At 52.5% G+C, this 17,034-nt stretch overlaps 1 protein-coding gene across 2 annotated transcripts; it reads left to right on the plus strand.

Annotated features, from left to right (window-relative positions):
* Positions 1-13,471: 13,471 nt before the first annotated feature.
* Positions 13,472-16,498, plus strand: Zbtb12 (zinc finger and BTB domain containing 12). Of its 2 annotated transcripts, none has more exons than XM_023566780.2 (2): positions 13,472-13,847; positions 14,319-16,498. In XM_023566780.2, the coding sequence occupies exon 2, from the start codon at positions 14,339-14,341 to the stop codon at positions 15,716-15,718; it is 1,380 nt and encodes a 459-aa protein (XP_023422548.2). In that variant the 5' UTR covers positions 13,472-13,847; positions 14,319-14,338; the 3' UTR covers positions 15,719-16,498. The 2 variants fall into 2 exon arrangements, with proteins under 2 accessions (XP_023422548.2, XP_063095229.1); XM_063239159.1 differs by lacking the exon at positions 13,472-13,847 and having other exon boundaries at positions 13,859-14,551; positions 14,672-16,498.
* The last annotated feature ends 536 nt before the right edge of the window (positions 16,499-17,034 follow it).

A 17,034-nucleotide genomic window follows, 5' to 3' on the forward strand; every position in this document is an offset into this window, starting at 1 on the left:
ATATTCTGCTGAAATCCAGAAGATCATTGGTAACTACTTTGATGGCCTGTACTCTAATAAAATTGAAAATTTAGAAGAAACAGATAGATTCTTAAATACATACGAACTATCAAAGCTGAATCAAAAAGATTTTAAAATCCCAAATAATTTGGTATCAGGCAGTGAAATTCAAAGAGTAATTTAAAAGACTATCAACCAAACAAGCCCAGGAAAAAAAATAAGAATAAAAAAGCCCAGGTCCTCAGAATGTGTAATAGATATTGGGAATGGGGAGAAAATGTTCAAGGAGAAGCCAGATCTATCACAGACAGACACAAACTCTCTAAAACGTACAATAAAATAGTGAGGAAAAAGGGTCAGGCCCTGTACATTCTCTGTACAGTTTTATAAGAACTTTGAGAAGCTCTAACCCCAATAAGGACACGCTTGAGTGCTTTGTAGGAAAGCAAGTACACTCTGAGACCATCAGGTTAAGTTAGATAAATCAGACACAGGTGCTGAAACATCACATGGCTTCTCTCACATGAGAAGCCGAACACATAAATAAGGTACAGGCCGGGCCTGGTGGCTCACACCTGTAATCCCAGCACTCAGGGGCTGAGGCAGGAGGATCATTGCAAGTTTGAGACCAGCCTGGGCTACAAAATGAGCTCAAGGCCAGCCTGATCCACATAGCAAGACCCTGTCTCAAAAAGACCAAAAAAAAAAGAAGTCAAGGCCCACACCCTCGAGTCAAGCCCACCCTGGTACCCTAAATTGTGCCTTTAGATCAGCGGCACAAGTAGTTCTGCTTTCTATGCCTTCCAAGTCTTTTTTAATAAAAATACTACATTTGCACCCACTCCCCCTAACCTAGGCCCTGCCGGGGCGCCAGGTATCACACATGTGCCCACTCTACCAGCCACGACCCCCTGGGCTGCTGTCCTTGCCATCCTGGCTTCCTGGGGAGGGCTGGCCCTGCTTTCCAGGTGACAGGGTGATGGTCACCGCTCACAGACTCTAGGGACCAGCTGGGAAAGGCTGAAATGGGGTGGCTGGGGCTCAGACTCCCTCCTCCCCACTTCCCTCACTGGCTGCCCAATTCTGGGTCTCAAAGCAGCCTGGGCACCTGCCCTGGCCCACAGTGCCCAGGCCCTGTGACCCACAGATGTTACGGGTGGAAAGTTCCACTGCGGGGGCACCGCCAGCCGTGCCCAGCTCAGGCCCAGCCTGGATCTCAGCTTGGCCCTGGCACACTGACCAGCAGCTTTGTAACCTGGGTCCCCCAATTGCACCTGTCTCTCACAGTGCTGGCGGAGGCACTTGCCCCAGGTTACCAAGGAGAATTAACTGAGCACCACCAAAGCATGGGACCACTGCGCTGCATGGGCCCAAGCGCAGCAAACCAGGTTTGGAAAGAACCAGTGTCCACTAACAGGATCAAGCCCCTGCCTGCAGCCTGTGGACGCTTCGGATTTATCTCCATAGCTGCACGTGGTGACGCATACCTATCAGTTCAGCACTGGGAGGCTGAGGCAGGAGGGCCACCACGAGTTCAAGACCAGCCTGGGCTGCATAGCAAGAACAAACAAAACAAAACAAACAAACAAAACAAATACCAAACAAACAAAAAAGACATCTGTGGGTGTAAGTGGAAATCTCAAAGTATTGGCTGAAATAGATAGGTGCTTTTTATTTTTATTTTTTGCCTTTTTGAAACAGGGTCTCACTATGCAGTTCAGGCTGGCCTCGAGCTCACTTTGTAGCCCAGGCTAGTTTCAAACTTCCAAGATCCTCCTGCCTCAGCCTCCTGAGTGCTGGGATTACAGGCATGGGCCACCATGCCCAGTTAATATGTGCTTTTTAACTAAAAAGATATTCAGAGCTGCGTGTGAGAAATGCTACCATTTACGCCCAACAGGGAGGGGAAGAGAAGGCAGCCACCCACACTCTTTGAGGTGTGTGCTTTTGTCTTTGTTTCTGATGTGTGTATTTGTGTGTGTGTGCATGTGTGTTGCTTGGCATCAAATGCAGCCTCCTCATGCCAGGCCCCCCTGGGTGGGGGTCACCAAGTAAAACCCCCAGCTCGTATGCATACAATTTGTGAGGGGTACGTTAAATTGGATGGCAGAGCTGGCCAGCTGCAGGGAGAACTGGAAAATGGGGTGTAGGGAAGCAGAGAGACTGCCTTTTGGTAAAGCCCTCCATTTCTGCTTGGGTTTGTTTGTGTGAGGCACTGAGACTTGAACCCAGGTCTTCACACGCTGACACCCGCTCCCCCACCGAGCTGCACCACCAGCCCAGCGTGCACTTTCCACGACCTGCGTGACACCCCGTGCACACGCTGGGGAGGGGTAGAGGCCAAGGAAGGTGGTGGAGGGGCTGGCGGGGACTCGGCCACTCCTGTGTGTCCTCAGTCTGTGCCCCCCACAGAAATCCTGAAAAAACCCTGGTAAAAGTGGCTAGAAGTCCACCTAAATGTCCCCATGGGCCACGGAACCGCCTGCTGGGTCACAGGCCAGTGCTGTCTCTGAGTAGATGGTTCATTTTGTGAAATTTCAATCAAACGCAGAAGAATGAACCTTTGTGCTCCCGTCGCCTCCTTTAACCCGGTGGTGGGGTCTGTGGGTCTCCCTCTCCCACACACCCCTCTTCCCAGGGTTGTGCTTAAACAAATCAGCAACAGTGGCCACACTTCCCTGGGAAATGCAGCGTGGGCCTCTGTATAGGGAAGGACCCCTCCTGGACGGCACAACTGGAACTCAACCACCACTTTTTACAAAGCAACTGGCTGGAATCTATTTTAAATAAACACAACACCTCAGCTCTGACAAACAAGTCTTCCCGGCTGGGACGGAGCCCAGGACCCTGCACATGGAGGGCGTGGCTTTGCCATGGCTGCATTTCCTCTCTTCCAGCCCATGTGTAACACACCTTTGGGGAAATGTGTAAGCCTCCGTGTGCACTTCGTGTATTTGTTTCTTTTCTGTCTTTCTTCACTGCTGAGGAGTGCAACCCAGGGCTGCTCCACCACTAGGCTACACCCTAGTTCTTTCTAGTTATTTATTTATTTAGGCAGGGTCTCACCAAGTTGCTCAGGCTGGACTGGAATTTGCAAACCTCCCTCCTCTCCCTCCTGTGTTCCTGGGATTACAGGCGCCACCACACCCAGACTCAGGTGAGTTTGAAAAAAATTTTATGTAAAAATTCAAATCTCTTATTTCTCTTAAAATATATTCTTTTATTTTTTGGTTTTGAACATAAAGGCCTCTGTATATAATTCATCTTCTGTGCATTAGAATTTTGTTTCCATTTTTAAAAATGCAGACTAACAAAAGATCTGGTCTCTCCACAAACAATTGCCATGAATAAAGGGGGAAAAGTCTAATAAATTGAATGACACTAGTCGCACTGACTGAACAAAATAGGTAGCCCTTGCATATCTAAGAAGCCATCTGTAAGAAAACATTTGTGAGAGAATTGTGAAAATTTAAACGTTAAACTGCATACCAAATATTACAGATTGTGGTTAATTTTGTTAGGCCTATTCATGGTAGTAGGAAGACACTGTTTTAAGCTTCTTTTGACATTAAATATACTTGCATCACTGTAAGAAATTATGGTAGTTTTGGCTGGGCATGGTGATGCATGCCTGTAATCCCAGCATGTGGGAGGCTGAGGCAAGAGGATCATTGCAAGTTTGACATTAGACTGGGCTACAGAGTGTTCAGGGCCATTTTGGACTGCATAGTGAGACCCTGTCTCAAAAACAAAAAGCAGATCAAAAAATAGTACTTTCACTGTGATTAGTGTGAATGTTTTCAGGACCTGAAATAAAACTAAGTGTGTGTGTGTGTGTGTGTGTGTGTGTGTGTGTGTGTATCAGTATTTACAGAGAAATTTATGCAACTGAAATTTGTTTTCAAATACTTAAATGGGAGAGGAGAAACTAGAAAACCTAAGACTCACAAACTATTAAAAATATTGGGGGCCAGGGATATAGCCCAGTGGCTCAGAGCCTGTCTGGCAAGCACAAGGTCCTGAGTTCAATTCTCGGGACCAAAAAAAAAAGGTTGAATTCCCTTGCATATTTGTAGAAAATAATTTTTAAATGTAGAATATATAAAAATACTTCTTTTAAACTGTTTAAATTTTACAGATCATGAGTTGTAAAAGGAGAATTCCAAATAGTATTCCCCATGTCCATGTGTGTTTGAGCAGTTCCATAGTAGAAGGCTCAGGAATTCAAAAACTGGGATCTGGCGATTTAGCTCAGTGGCCCAGTGCCTGCCTGGCAAGAGCCAGGTCGTGAATTCAATCCCTGGTGCATCCACCATGCGCTTAAAAGAGGGATCTTCCTCAGGGGAAGCAGCACATTGAAACTTAGGACCTGAGTGTGACAACCTGTTCCTGTGCACAGCTGGGGGCTGCGTGTGTCAAAATACCCATAAATCGTGATTTCTACTGATTCATCTTACAGATTACATCTACCACCAAAATTAATAAAAGATTCATTTATACATGAGTTTTTAATGGACTTATTAGGATGAGTAAGTCCTTTGGAGTCTTGTCATAGTCGTACTATTTTTGGTTTTGTTTTTTTGAGACAGGGTCTCACAATGTACCCAGGCTGGCCTCAAACTCACAGGGATCCTCCTGCTTGGGCCTCCTATGTGCTGGGATTACAGGTGTGCACCACCGTGCCCACTATATACTTGCACTTTTTAAATTCCATTTCTCACTGGCTGTGGTGGCCTGAGCATGTAATCTCACCACTTAGGAGGCTGAGGCGGGAGAATCACCGTGAGTTTAAGGCCAGCCTGAAGCACATGATGAGACCCTGTCTCAAAAAATCGAAGGGGGCAAAAAGCCATCAAAGTGGTAACAGCTAAGGGTGCCACGGGCCAAAAGGTGGAGCAAGGAAGAGATCGAGGGACAATGAAAGAACCGGGGTTGCAGGCTCGGTGTATGGGGGGGGGGGGTACCCGGAGACAGAGGAGCGGGGAGCGAAGGAGAAAGCCAGCGGTCAGGGAAGCGAGGTCACGTGGGACACTGCCGCAGGGGGTGGGGCTCCAGTGGCCCAGCACCGGGAGAAGCCAAGGGGCTGACGCTCTAAGCAGCCCCCCAGGGAGCGGCAGCCCCATCCTGGAAAGAAGCCGACCTTTACAATCTGAGTGAGGCTGAGGAGGTTCGGGAGCTTGGAGAATCGCAGGGTCGTCCTCGCACCTGCGGACTCGGGCTCCGGCTCTGACCAGGTCTGCAGGGTCTCGCGTGCACACCGTGCACTCCTCTAGGGGCAGCACTGCATCCTCCGGGTGCGTCCCTGCCTGGAAATTTCTGGGTGAGCCTTGGTGGGCCTTCCTTCCTCCAGCTGCTTTTTGGATCCTTGTCCCTCAGGACGAAAGTGACAGGACGGTGGACCCTATCAGACTCTGCGACTCCATGGAGATATTTTAGAATTCGGACTGGAAATAAAGGATGGAGCCAGAGCCAGAGTATGTGCCAGACACAGTGAGGGAGATCACAGATGCTTTGCTCATGTTGCAAGAATTTTGCAAACTGTGTGCCATTTTGACATTCTTATGCTGCTGTCCAGCAAGGTCTCCCAGTGTTGAAATAGTTGCAACAGGGGAACCAGGGCAATTTAGCAAGGAAAAGAGATAGATAAAAAGGGGGCTCAAATTGCAGACAACTCGGTCATGTATGAAGAAAAACATAGATTCCATCAAAAGAACGGTTAGAACTGGTAAACTCAGTAAGGTTGTAGCACTCAAGATCAACAACAAGATCAGTAGTGTTTCTATATGCAAACAACAAACTAGCTGAAAAAGAAATCAAGAAACAAATTCAATTTATAACAGCTACCAAAACTAGCCGGGCATGGTGGAGTTCACCTGTCATCCCAGCACCAGGGAGGCTGAGGCAGGAGGATTGCTGCAAGTTCAAGGCCAGCCTGGGCTACACAGTGAGTTCTAGGCCTGATCTGAACTGCGTAGTGAGACCCTGTCTCAAAAAGACAAAAACAAAAACCAATGTATAAGTAAATAAGCTTCATTGGGCTGGGGATGTAATGTGATGTGAAAGCCCTGGGTTGGATCCCTTGTATTAAAGACTAAGGAGGGGAATACCTGTTTCTCAAAAGAAGACACACAACTGCCAAAAGAAATATATGAGAAGCACTCCACGGCACGAGCTATCCGGAAACACACATCAAAGTGAGCCAGGCGTGATGGCTCACACCTGGGATCCCAGCACTCAAGAGGCTGAGGCAGAAGGATCATCGTGAGTTTGAGACCAAGGGCTACAAAGTGAGCTCAAGGCCAGCCTGAACTGCAAGGGCGAGACCCTGTCTCAAAAAGACAAAAACACACCACAATGAGCTAGAGTGACTGTTACCAAAAAAGAGTTTTTAATGTGGAAAAAGCTGTCACACACTGTTAGTGTAAAACCATCCTAGAGAACAGCATAGAGGTTCCTCTAAGGCTAGGAAGAAAGCTACTGCATGGCATGGCCATCCTGTGCCAATGAGGTGTCCAAAGGCAAGGCAGTAGACATGGTGTCATATGCACATCTGCCCTCCCTGCATACCGGCAGCTACTCACGGTAGTCAAGATACGATCCGAACATGTGTCCTCTGATGGATGAGTGGGTAAAGAAAATGGGTGCGTTTGTGCTATAGAACAGAATTTAGAATTAAGAAGAAAGAAGTCCCAAACCGGTGTGGTGGTGTGGTGGTGCATGCCTTTTTTTTTTTTTTTTAATTTTTTTTTTGTCTTTTTTGTTTTTATTGGTACCAGGGATCGAACTCACGACTGCCTGCTTTCAAGGCATGTGCTGATGCCACTGAGCTAAATCCCCAGCCCCGGTGCATGCCTTTAATTCCAGCACTCGGGAGGCTGAGACAGGAGGATCACAGTAGGTTTGAGGTCAGCCTGGGCTACCCATGAGTTCAAAGTCAGCCTACACTACAGAATGAGATCCTGTCTCAAAAAGCAAAAACAAAAAGATGGCAGGGGACAGGAGGAGGAGGGCTAGGAGGAGGAGGAAGGAAAGATGCTTAAAGAGGCTTGAGTGCAGGAATGCGTTTGGGTAGAGGTCCGCAGGGCAGGGCGTACTATGGTGGACAGTAATCGTCTATTTCAACACAGCTAGGAGAGGGCATTTTCAAAGTATCCAACACGGAGGAATGGTAAACGGCCGAGGTGAGAGATACACTGATCTGCTCATACATCAAATGCGTGTATTTTTTGTTCAGTTGGTTGTTTTTGGTTTTTAGAGACAGGATCTCACCATGTAGTGCAGGTGAACTTACTATAAAGCCCAAACTGGCCTCGAGCTCACTGTGATCCTCCTGCCTCAGCTTCCCGACTGCTGGGATGACAGGCGTGTGCCACCACGCCCAGCTGCTGGGAAGTGTGCCTTGGTGAACACGGTGTGCAGCCGTCCTGCAGCCCTGCAGGATGTGGGGCGCTGGGCCGCCTGCTAGTTCTGTTTTTTGTTCTGGAGGAAGCGCGGCACAGATTTCCCAGAAGCTACACTGATCCACAATCTGGCCAGCCATACAGAAGCAGAAAGTTTTCTTTCTCCCCAACCCTAGCCAGTACTGTTTTCTTTCTCTTTCCTTTCCCTCTGTGTGGGTGGGTGGGTAGCAGTGGGCACCAGGGCCTTCACACTGAGCTACATTCCCGGTTCTTTTCATTCTTTATTTTGAGACAGGATCTCACCAAGTTTCTAAGTCGCCTAAACCGAGCTCTAAGCTGAGCTTGGCTCCTCTTGCTTTGGCCTCCCAAAGTGCTGGATGACAAGCTTGCACCACCATACCTGGCCAGACTTTTTTTTCATATACCTATTGGCCCTAGAATGGTTAATTTTATGTTACATAAATTCCACCCAATAATTTAAAAAGTTGCTGAGGACTTAGCTCAATCGCCTGCCTTGCAGGCTTGAGGTCGTGAGTTCAATTCCCCATACAAAAAAAAAAAAAAAAAATTAAAAAAGTTTTGCAAATCTCTGTCTCTTCCCCCTTCGTTTTTTGTTTGCAATACTGGGGACTGAACCCAGGGCCTTGCGCTTGCCACTGGGCTACCTCCCCAGACTCCTCCACCCGTTTTTAAAAATTTTGGCAGAGAGTTCAGGAAATTGTCCAGGCTGGCCTCAGACTAGACCTCCCTGCCTCAGCCTCCCGCGGCTGGGATTACAGTACCTGCCTCTCTCCTGGCTGCTGCTTCGATTTTGTGGAAAGGAAAGAGAGCGGAAATACCTGTTCCTAGGGACCAAAGCCCTCTCTGAGAACCAGCACAGGCTTTTGTTTTTGTTTTTTGTCTTTTTGACACAGGGTCTCACTCCACAGTCCAGCTGGCCTTGAGCTCATTTTGTAGCCCAGGATGGCTTCAAACCACAGCGATCCTCCTGCCTCAGTCTCCCGAGTGCTGGGATGACAGGCATGTGCCACCACACCTGGCTGTGATTTTAAACCGGGCTCAGGTCCCCAGGCCCGAGTTTCATTGTCTTCACTTCAGGTGCTCCCTGAGGCCTCCTGCGTGCACAGAGCATTCACAGAGGAGGGAGGATGAGGACAGGGAGGGCGCGCTGTGCTGGGAACACGGAGGCAAAACATGTGGCAGCCAGAGGGTCCCAGGCTGCGAAGGCCATTCTTTGGAACTCAGCAAATAGTATCTGGGCTTAGAGACCTTAGATCAGAACCAGTAAAGGGGATTCACAAGGCCCAGGAGGGTAAGGGGCGGAGAAGCTTAGGCACAGGATGCAGGAAGGAACGATTGGCTTTCTGCAGGCTTTGGATCCGAGGAAAGGAAACTGAGGGGAGGAAAGAAAGTCGGGGAGGGGTACCCCACTAGTGAGGGTGTGTGTCTCACACCCAAGAAGCCCCGGGCTCCATTCCCAGCACTGAAAATAAATAAATAAATAAAACAGTGTTAGGGGGATGGGTAAAGAGGGTACTGGGGTACCAGTGAGAAGATGCAGCCCTCTGCTGAGACGCAGGGACCAGGAGGGCGGCAGGGGACCCTGAAAAGTGGACACGTTGGGAAAGAGCCATGGTAGGAGAGGCGCTCACCAGGCACACAGAGGACGGGACCAAGCAGAACTCTGCTGCCCAGAGGGTTTCAGGCCATAGTCGGCTGTTCCAGGCAGGGCAGCCCTACAGAGGGGCATCCATGACAGAGGAGGGACTGTCCGTGGCAGGCAGCAGGAAGCAGGCAGGGATCAAGGCAGAAGGGGGGCCCCCAGGCCACACCCCTAGTGACCTGCTCCCCACCAGCCTTCCCCTCCAACGTCACAGCCCACTGTGAACCCAGCGGGAGGCTCATCCAGGCAAGTATCACTTACCCACGGTCCTGGCATCTCCCCAAAACCCTGTGTCTGAGCACATGAGGCTTTGGGGGACACTGAAGATGTTACCCCTAAAAGGAGGGATCTGTGCCACTCACAGAATGGTATGCTGTTGTCTTAAATTTCAGGGCTGATAAAATGCCACACGCTGATAATCAAAAACTGTCAGAAGGAGATTTTTTAAAAGCTTTGAAGAAACCAGAAATATTGGTTGCTGAAGGCGTGGGATGGAGTTACAAGGAGGCCTTCACCACGCACTTTTCAAACTTTTTGAATTTTGAATCACACAACTGATTCTAGGCTGGGCACAGCCAAGAGGTGGCTCTGCGAGCCGCACAGCAGGGCAGCCCTTCGCCCTCACAGGATCCCTTCCCCGGCAGTGCCATGGGCCGGTTCCTGCAGCAGTGTAGACCACGGTCCTGCTGGGCTCTCCCCTCCTTCCTGCTGATAAGGGGAAAGACACCCCCTACTGACTCCTGTCAGGTGTGAGTTCGTGTTCTCCAAAATCAAAGAAGGAAGTTTGGGTACAACAGAGGCCAAGAGCAGAATGTATTTACTGAGAGGAAGAAAGCTTCTGTCAGGGAGAAAGACAGAAGGGGTCCCGAGTGGGCTGCCAAAGACTCTGTCTTTTCTAGGGATTTTATAGAGCAAAACCCCAAGGTGAGGGAGCTCCAAAGTGGGGGAAAATGGGAACTGCAAGGCTGGTATGAGGTGGGACAGAACTATGGTCAACCAATAAGATTACAAGTATCATCGCTCAGGTAAGACTGATTGAATTGGGATCCAGTAGGAAGCAAGCCAAGCAGCCGGACCAGGGCCTTTGCCTGTAGCAGACTGAGTTAGTGGGGTGGGGTTAGTGTCTTGTCCTGGCCTCTTCAAGGTGATCAAGCTATCTAGGTGATACCCATTTAGAGTATCAGTCCCTGGTTTTTAGGCTGCATTTGTGTTGTATTTTGTCCTGAGGCCTGCCCCACAGCGGGTGTCTGTCTCCTCCAAAATTGCAGGATACCTGGCCTTCTGCACTGGCTCCTTTGAGGGCCTGGCTTTGTCTGATTGCCAGTAATATTTCTATCTCACTTAGCTGCCTATAACACTACTCTTTGCTGGGGGCCGCAGTTACTCCAGTCTGTGCTGAACGCCAAGAACACTCAGAACGTCTTAGAGAAACTTCTGACCTTCCCTATGCTGAGTTACGGAGGCCGGGCCGCTGCTCTCCTCCACCTGTGACCAACAGCAGTGCCTCCAGCTGCGCATTGCCAGCCTCTGCCTGCTTCTCCAGGCAGGCTGCACGTGCAGCCGCTCTCAGAGCAAGTGGCTCTGGGACCCGTTGTCTGTGTTAAGGGTACCGAGAGAAAATAAAAAACAGAGACAGGTTTAATAATACATGAATGGCTGGGAAGTCAATATCTCCAGATGGGTCATCTCTCGACATTCCAAGACAGCCAGTTTTTATTGGGTGTGTGCAGGGGCCAGCGGAGCCAGCAAAAGATGCTAACTTGGTGGAAGACTCAGAGGTTCATGACTCAATGGGCAAGGGTAGCCCTGGGATGCCCAAGAGGGGGAGATGATGTCATGCTAAGAAGGACTTGTCCTGGAGCATAATCCTGGGATGTCTCAAGAGGGCATAGATGGCCATACGCTAAGAAAAGTCCATGGGAAAGAGATGGGTGGCACCGGTAACCCCAAGCCTCCAATTTACCTCTCAGGCAAGTGTGCAAAATTAGCCATTATGAATTTGTGGTCCCCAACACAGATGACTTCAGTCCTGGACTTGAAACTTGATCTTCTGTCTCATAACTGTTTCCTGCATCTTTATTTCTAAAGCCCACTAAGGATTGAGAAGCAACTGCCTCTGACACTTGGCCAAGGCATTTTGTCCTAAGGTAAGAATCAGGAACACCCTTGTCTTAGGCTAGCAAAAGCCAGGGAACATGGGACAGGTATCAATGATTCCTGCCAGGAGTGAGGCTGAGGCAGGAGGATGACCATGAGCTTAAGGCCTAGGCTACACAATGAACTTAAGGCCAGCCTGAACTGCACAGTGAGACTCTGTCTCAAAACACACACACACACACACACACACACACACACACAGAGGCTCTGACTAAGGTTGGACCACGCACGGAAGGGCTCATCAGCCCTCAGCTCCACACCATCAAGGGTGCCCCATTCTGCACTATAGGCTGGGATGAAAGCCCCTGTCCCACCCACACTTCCAGAAAGGAGAAACAGCAAGAAGGAGATGAAAGAGTTTTGGCCCAGACCGAACACTGTAGCTGGAAAAGCCTCAGGTAGAACCAAGGAGCTTCATCTCCGCCACCCCTAGGAATTTACCTATGGCGCCAAAAGAATACCAATGGGCTACCTGTGCATCCCTAATGCCCTCTCAGGCTCCACCCCAAACCTAAGCTACATATATGCTTCCACTCCACATGTTCTAGGGAGAGATTGCGGGGGGGGGGGGGTGCCGCGCCCCAAGGAATCGGGGGTGTCTCTCCCTGCATTATCAAAATAAAGGTCATTTATATTTCATAGTTATCTTTTCAGCCGCCACCGCTCCCCCACAGTTCTATCAGGAGACAGGATTTGAAGTCCTACAAACTCATTCTTGACCTGTTTTGCACAGCTTTTTGCATTTCTGCTCTCCCTGGGATGTGAACTTTCTTTGGAGAAGTCTGGTAGTGAGGAAGAGATGAGATGGGAAAACAGAAAAGCTCAGTCTGTATCCCAAATAAAAGGGAAACCGCTCCCCCGCTGCAGCACCTTCTGTCTACCGGCTCACTTCAGCCTGCGAGGGCCCAGGCCCTCAAGTCAAAGCAACAATGCCTGCCAAGCTGCGGAGAACTCAGTGATATCCAAAGGCCTCCTGCAGCCGCAGGGCAGTGTGGCTCAGAGGCCAGGCCTGTTTGACACAGAAGCCTGCGTTCTTCCTTGAGTTCTACGAAAAACGCATTTTAAAATCCAAATCTGGGTGGGAGTAAAACATTCAAAGACTACAAAAGGAGAAAGCGGAAGCCAAGACTCCACAGAAACACGACCCCCACCCCTAGAGCTCTGGGACTGAGCTGGAGTCATTTATTGCAAGACTTTAATTTGCAAAGGAGCCCATCACTAATCCTCACCCTCAGGGAAGCTCACACTCTCTTGGTGGAGGGTTGGGGAGGGGAGGTCAGAACTGAGATGTTAGGGGAGAGCGCCAGATCAAGGAGGATGCAGTAAGCGTGCCACTGGCAGGACACAGAGGCACCTTCACCAGGACTCGGAGGGTGGAAATGCAAGTGGGGGCACAGCGCACAGGACCCAAGGAGAAGGCCATCCCAGACCAGCCCTCGTGGGTGCTGGTGTGTGTGTGTGTGTGGGGGGGAGCTGCAGAGATGCAGCTGAGTTCGGGGGTGACAGAAAGAGAAACACTGACGACAGCTTTTGTTTAGGGCGGTGGAACTTTTCTGGAGGACAGACCAGGGGTGGCAGGGGCCATGTAGGGTGAAGATTAAAGATCATGCACTCATACTAACAGCCAGGATCCTGTAACTAGAAGGATTAAGCCCAGGATGAACTATACAGTAGAGGTGACCTGGGCAAGGTCACAGACGGCACAAGGCAGAGGCGCAGAGGCGTCTGCTTCGGGAAGAAGTTGGAATCAGTCACAAGAATCAGTGGGCCGAGTGTGACTTCTAGTGACCCGCAGTGGAAGAACGGTAAAGCCTTTGTGGGAAAGCGAAATCATAGTTTCAACCAGGAGGTTAGTAGCTTCAGAAGACTTGGAAAACTCTGGAGGTGTAGCTGGAGGAATCCTGCACACCTCAGCAGAGGATTCATGTGTGGGCAACAGCCATCAAACACTCGGGCAGCAGTGGGCTGGGCTTGTCGGGGCCCTGGAGGGGCCAGGACTGCACCCTGGGGCCCGGTTTGCACCGCTGGGCGGCAGCCGCGCCACGCAGCGGCGCAAGAGGACGAGAGGCTGCGGGAACCCGACAAGCGCGCGCTTGGGTCGCTGGGCAAGCGGGCGCGCGGGGGCGCGAGTGGGCCGCGGGCAGCGGGGGGCGGGCCGGGCCGGACGAGCGGCCTCCGCGCGGCACTTGGCACGCACGCGCAGACGGGCGCGGGCCCCAGAGGCGCAGAGGAGGGGGAGCGAGAAAGAGGGGGGTGTGGAACGTATTTCCGCTCTGGCGGACAAATAATCCTGGCCAAAGGGGAGGCACGGCTGTCCAGCCCTTTAACCGCGAGGGGGTGCCCGTGAAGAAAGGGGGGTCGGGGAGGGGGGAATCCTGCTCCTTTAATTCCCTCCCCTCTTCCTCCTCCCTGACTCCTCGCGACGCCGCCGAGCGCGGGGCCTGGAACACACGGCACGAGCTGCCCCCGTCCCTCCCCCTGACGCCCACGCGGAGTCGGCCCCGCGCGCGCGCCCCGTGCACCCCCGCGCCTGCGCGCTGCCCAGGCCCAGCCCGTGTGTGGGGGGCGCCGCCGGCCCTGGGGGGTGGGGGAAATAGGGGGGGAAAAACAGCGCGGAACCGGGCCAGGTGAGAGGCGCGTGCACTCCGGGCCGTGGGGCTGGGGGGCGTGCCACGGAGCCCCGGCGTGGGAGGGGGGCGTGCACGACGCGCGCAGGCGGCAGGGGAGGGCTGGAAGGTGTTTCGGAGGATCCAGGGAGCTGGCGAAGGGGCGGGGTGAGAGCCTGCAGCCGGGACCACCCCAGATCCACAGGTCCAGGTCTCTCTGCCCTCCCCCCCCCCCCGTCCTTCCCCCGAGGGCACGCGGGCTTTCTCCAAGCTGCACTGGGGGGTGTGGACGCCGCTGCCCCGCCCCCAGGAACCACGCCTCCCTCTTTGGAAGGACAGCACCTCCCCCGGGTTGGGGAAACTGAGGAAGAGGCGTGAAGACCAGCAGATCTGATGCTGGGGGAACCGGGCAAGGATGAGAGTGAAGGGCCTGGAGCCTCGGCTTCGGAGAGCCCGAGACCTTTGTCTCTGACCAGTTTCCTTCCCGACCAGGGTTGCCCACTGTCGCTGCGATGGCCTCTGGGGTGGAAGTCCTGCGCTTCCAGCTGCCGGGCCATGAGGCCGCCACGCTGCGGAACATGAACCAGCTCCGCGCGGAGGAGCGGTTCTGTGATGTGACCATCGTGGCTGACAGCCTCAAGTTCCGCGGCCACAAGGTCATCCTGGCCGCCTGCTCACCCTTCCTGCGGGACCAGTTCTTGCTGAACCCCAGCTCCGAGCTGCAGGTCTCCCTGATGCACAGCGCGCGCATCGTGGCCGACCTGCTCCTCTCCTGCTACACGGGTGCCCTGGAGTTTGCTGTCAGGGACATCGTCAACTACCTGACAGCCGCCTCCTACTTGCAGATGGAGCACGTGGTGGAGAAGTGCCGGAATGCCCTCAGTCAGTTCATTGAGCCCAAGATAGGCCTCAAAGAGGATGGGGTCGGTGAGGCTAGCCTCGTGAGCAGCGTCAGCGCCACCAAGTCCCTCCTCCCACCGGCCAGGACCCCCAAGCCGGCCCCCAAGCCCCCGCCCCCACCCCCGCTGCCCCCTCCGCTCCTGCGGCCTGTGAAGCTGGAGTTCCCCCTGGACGAGGACCTGGAGCTGAAAGCAGAGGAAGAGGATGAGGACGAGGATGAGGATGTGTCGGACATCTGCATCGTCAAGGTGGAGTCAGCCCTCGAGGTGGCTCACCGGCTCAAACCCCCCGGAGGCCTGGGAGGGGGTCTGGGGATCGGGGGCTCCGTGAGCAGCCACCTTGGGGAGCTGGCCCAGAGCAGCGTGGCCCCCAGCACTGTTGCCCCACCGCAGGGTGTGGTGAAGGCCTGCTACAGCCTGTCGGAGGATGCTGAGGGGGAGGGCTTGCTGCTGATCCCGGGGGGCCGGGCCAGTGTAGGGGCCACCTCGGGCCTGGTGGAAGCGGCAGCGGTGGCCATGGCTGCCCGGGGGGTGGGGGGCAGCCTGGGGGCGGGGGGCAGCCGGGGACCCCTGCCTGGGGGTTTCTCGAGTGGAAACCCCTTAAAGAACATCAAGTGCACCAAGTGCCCTGAAGTGTTCCAGGGCGTGGAGAAGCTGGTCTTCCACATGCGCGCACAGCACTTCATCTTCATGTGCCCACGCTGCGGCAAGCAGTTCAACCACAGCAGCAACCTCAATCGTCACATGAACGTGCACCGCGGCGTCAAGTCGCACTCGTGCGGCATCTGCGGCAAGTGCTTCACCCAGAAGTCCACGCTGCATGACCACCTCAACCTGCACTCGGGAGCGCGGCCCTACCGCTGCTCCTACTGCGACGTGCGCTTCGCCCACAAGCCCGCCATCCGGCGGCACCTCAAGGAGCAGCACGGCAAGACCACAGCAGAGAACGTGCTGGAGGCCAGCGTGGCTGAGATCAACGTCCTCATCCGCTAGCGGGGGGGGGGGGGGGGGCAGGGGGCGGGGTCTGGGGGCCCAGGAGAGTGGGGCTCCGAGGGAGGAGGGAGAAGCTTCCTGGAGAGGAGACCCTGCTCCTCAAAGAAAGAAAGGGTAGAACTGGGGACAGGGTTATTTGACACAGCCAAGAGCATATGGGGTCCCAGAAATTGATTTTTCATAGAGGTGCATGGCTCTGGAGGGAGGGAATAGGGTTCCATAGAATGAAGAAGAGGGGAGACTGGAGAATGGTTTTTCCTGCCGAGGCTGCCTGGGGGAAGGAAGGTTCTGACATTTCTTGAGGTAGGGGTGGGTGGGTGGGAATTGGGAGGGAACTGGACAGGAGGCAGCTGACTTGCTCCTGTTTATAGTGTAGAATCTTGGGGCGAGGGAGTGGTAGGGGAAACAATTATTGAATCCCAGGCGAGGAAGAGGGAGACAGTTCTTGCATGCTGGGGAAATGGGATCATGGGTGCATGGCTCACCAAAATTGGAGGACAAAGTTAAGGTGCCAAGTAAGAGAATATGGGAGTGAGCCTCCGGGGTAGTTACTGGGAAGTGGGGGTACAATAGCAAGAACAATGAATAGTGAAGGGGTTGGGGGGCAGGGCACTTAGAAAAAAGACACAAGGAGGGCTGTTAGTGGGAGGGAGAGGCGTAGAGACATACAGTATTTTTTAAGAAAACAAAACGTATTTTTTAGGATTTTTTCTGGAGTTTGAGGGTTTTAGTTTTTCTGCTTTGTTTTCCACAGAATAAAAAAATTAATTTTTTTCTTTATATTCTGGCAACTGCGTGTATGACTATCCCACCCTAGATGGTGTCTCCCTTTTGATGCTGTGTCCACAGTACCCAGAGGTCACAGCTCACGCAGGTCCCAACCCCAAAGGAGCCCCCCTTGAAACAGGTTAGGGAAGGTGACAAGCGAGCCCCACTGGTCAGGGACACATCTTCCCCGAGGTGCGCAGCCCCCAACACTTAGCCAGTAACAGTGAAGCACACATGATTGGCAACCATCAGGATACACACGATTTTTACTCACAGAGTTTGGTTTCAGTGCCAAGGACGGGTGGCCAGCATACCCTTCTGATACTGACAACAGGCGTCTGGTCTGGCATTTTTGTTGGGAGAAATGGTTCATATGTTTGGAAAAGCTAAAAATCTGCAAACTTATTTTAAGACTACAATTCCCAGAAAGCACTGGAAAATTCCTAATTAAAAAAAAAAGAAGAACTACAGTTCCCAAAAGGCCTTGAAATGGCCTCAGGTGCCCCTTAGCCTGAGCCTGCCTGTATTGATACCATACAGATGTTTGC

The sequence above is a fragment of the Cavia porcellus genome, unplaced genomic scaffold, assembly GCF_034190915.1.
Source record: "Cavia porcellus strain 051 isolate PalLab524CR breed Dunkin Hartley unplaced genomic scaffold, mCavPor4.1 scaffold_28, whole genome shotgun sequence".
NCBI classification, from domain to species: domain Eukaryota; kingdom Metazoa; phylum Chordata; class Mammalia; order Rodentia; family Caviidae; genus Cavia; species Cavia porcellus.

Coding starts and splice junctions, on each gene's coding strand:
- Zbtb12 (XM_023566780.2), top strand. CDS start 14,339: ATGGCCTCTGGGGTGGAAGTCCTGCGCTTCCAGCTGCCGGGCCATGAG.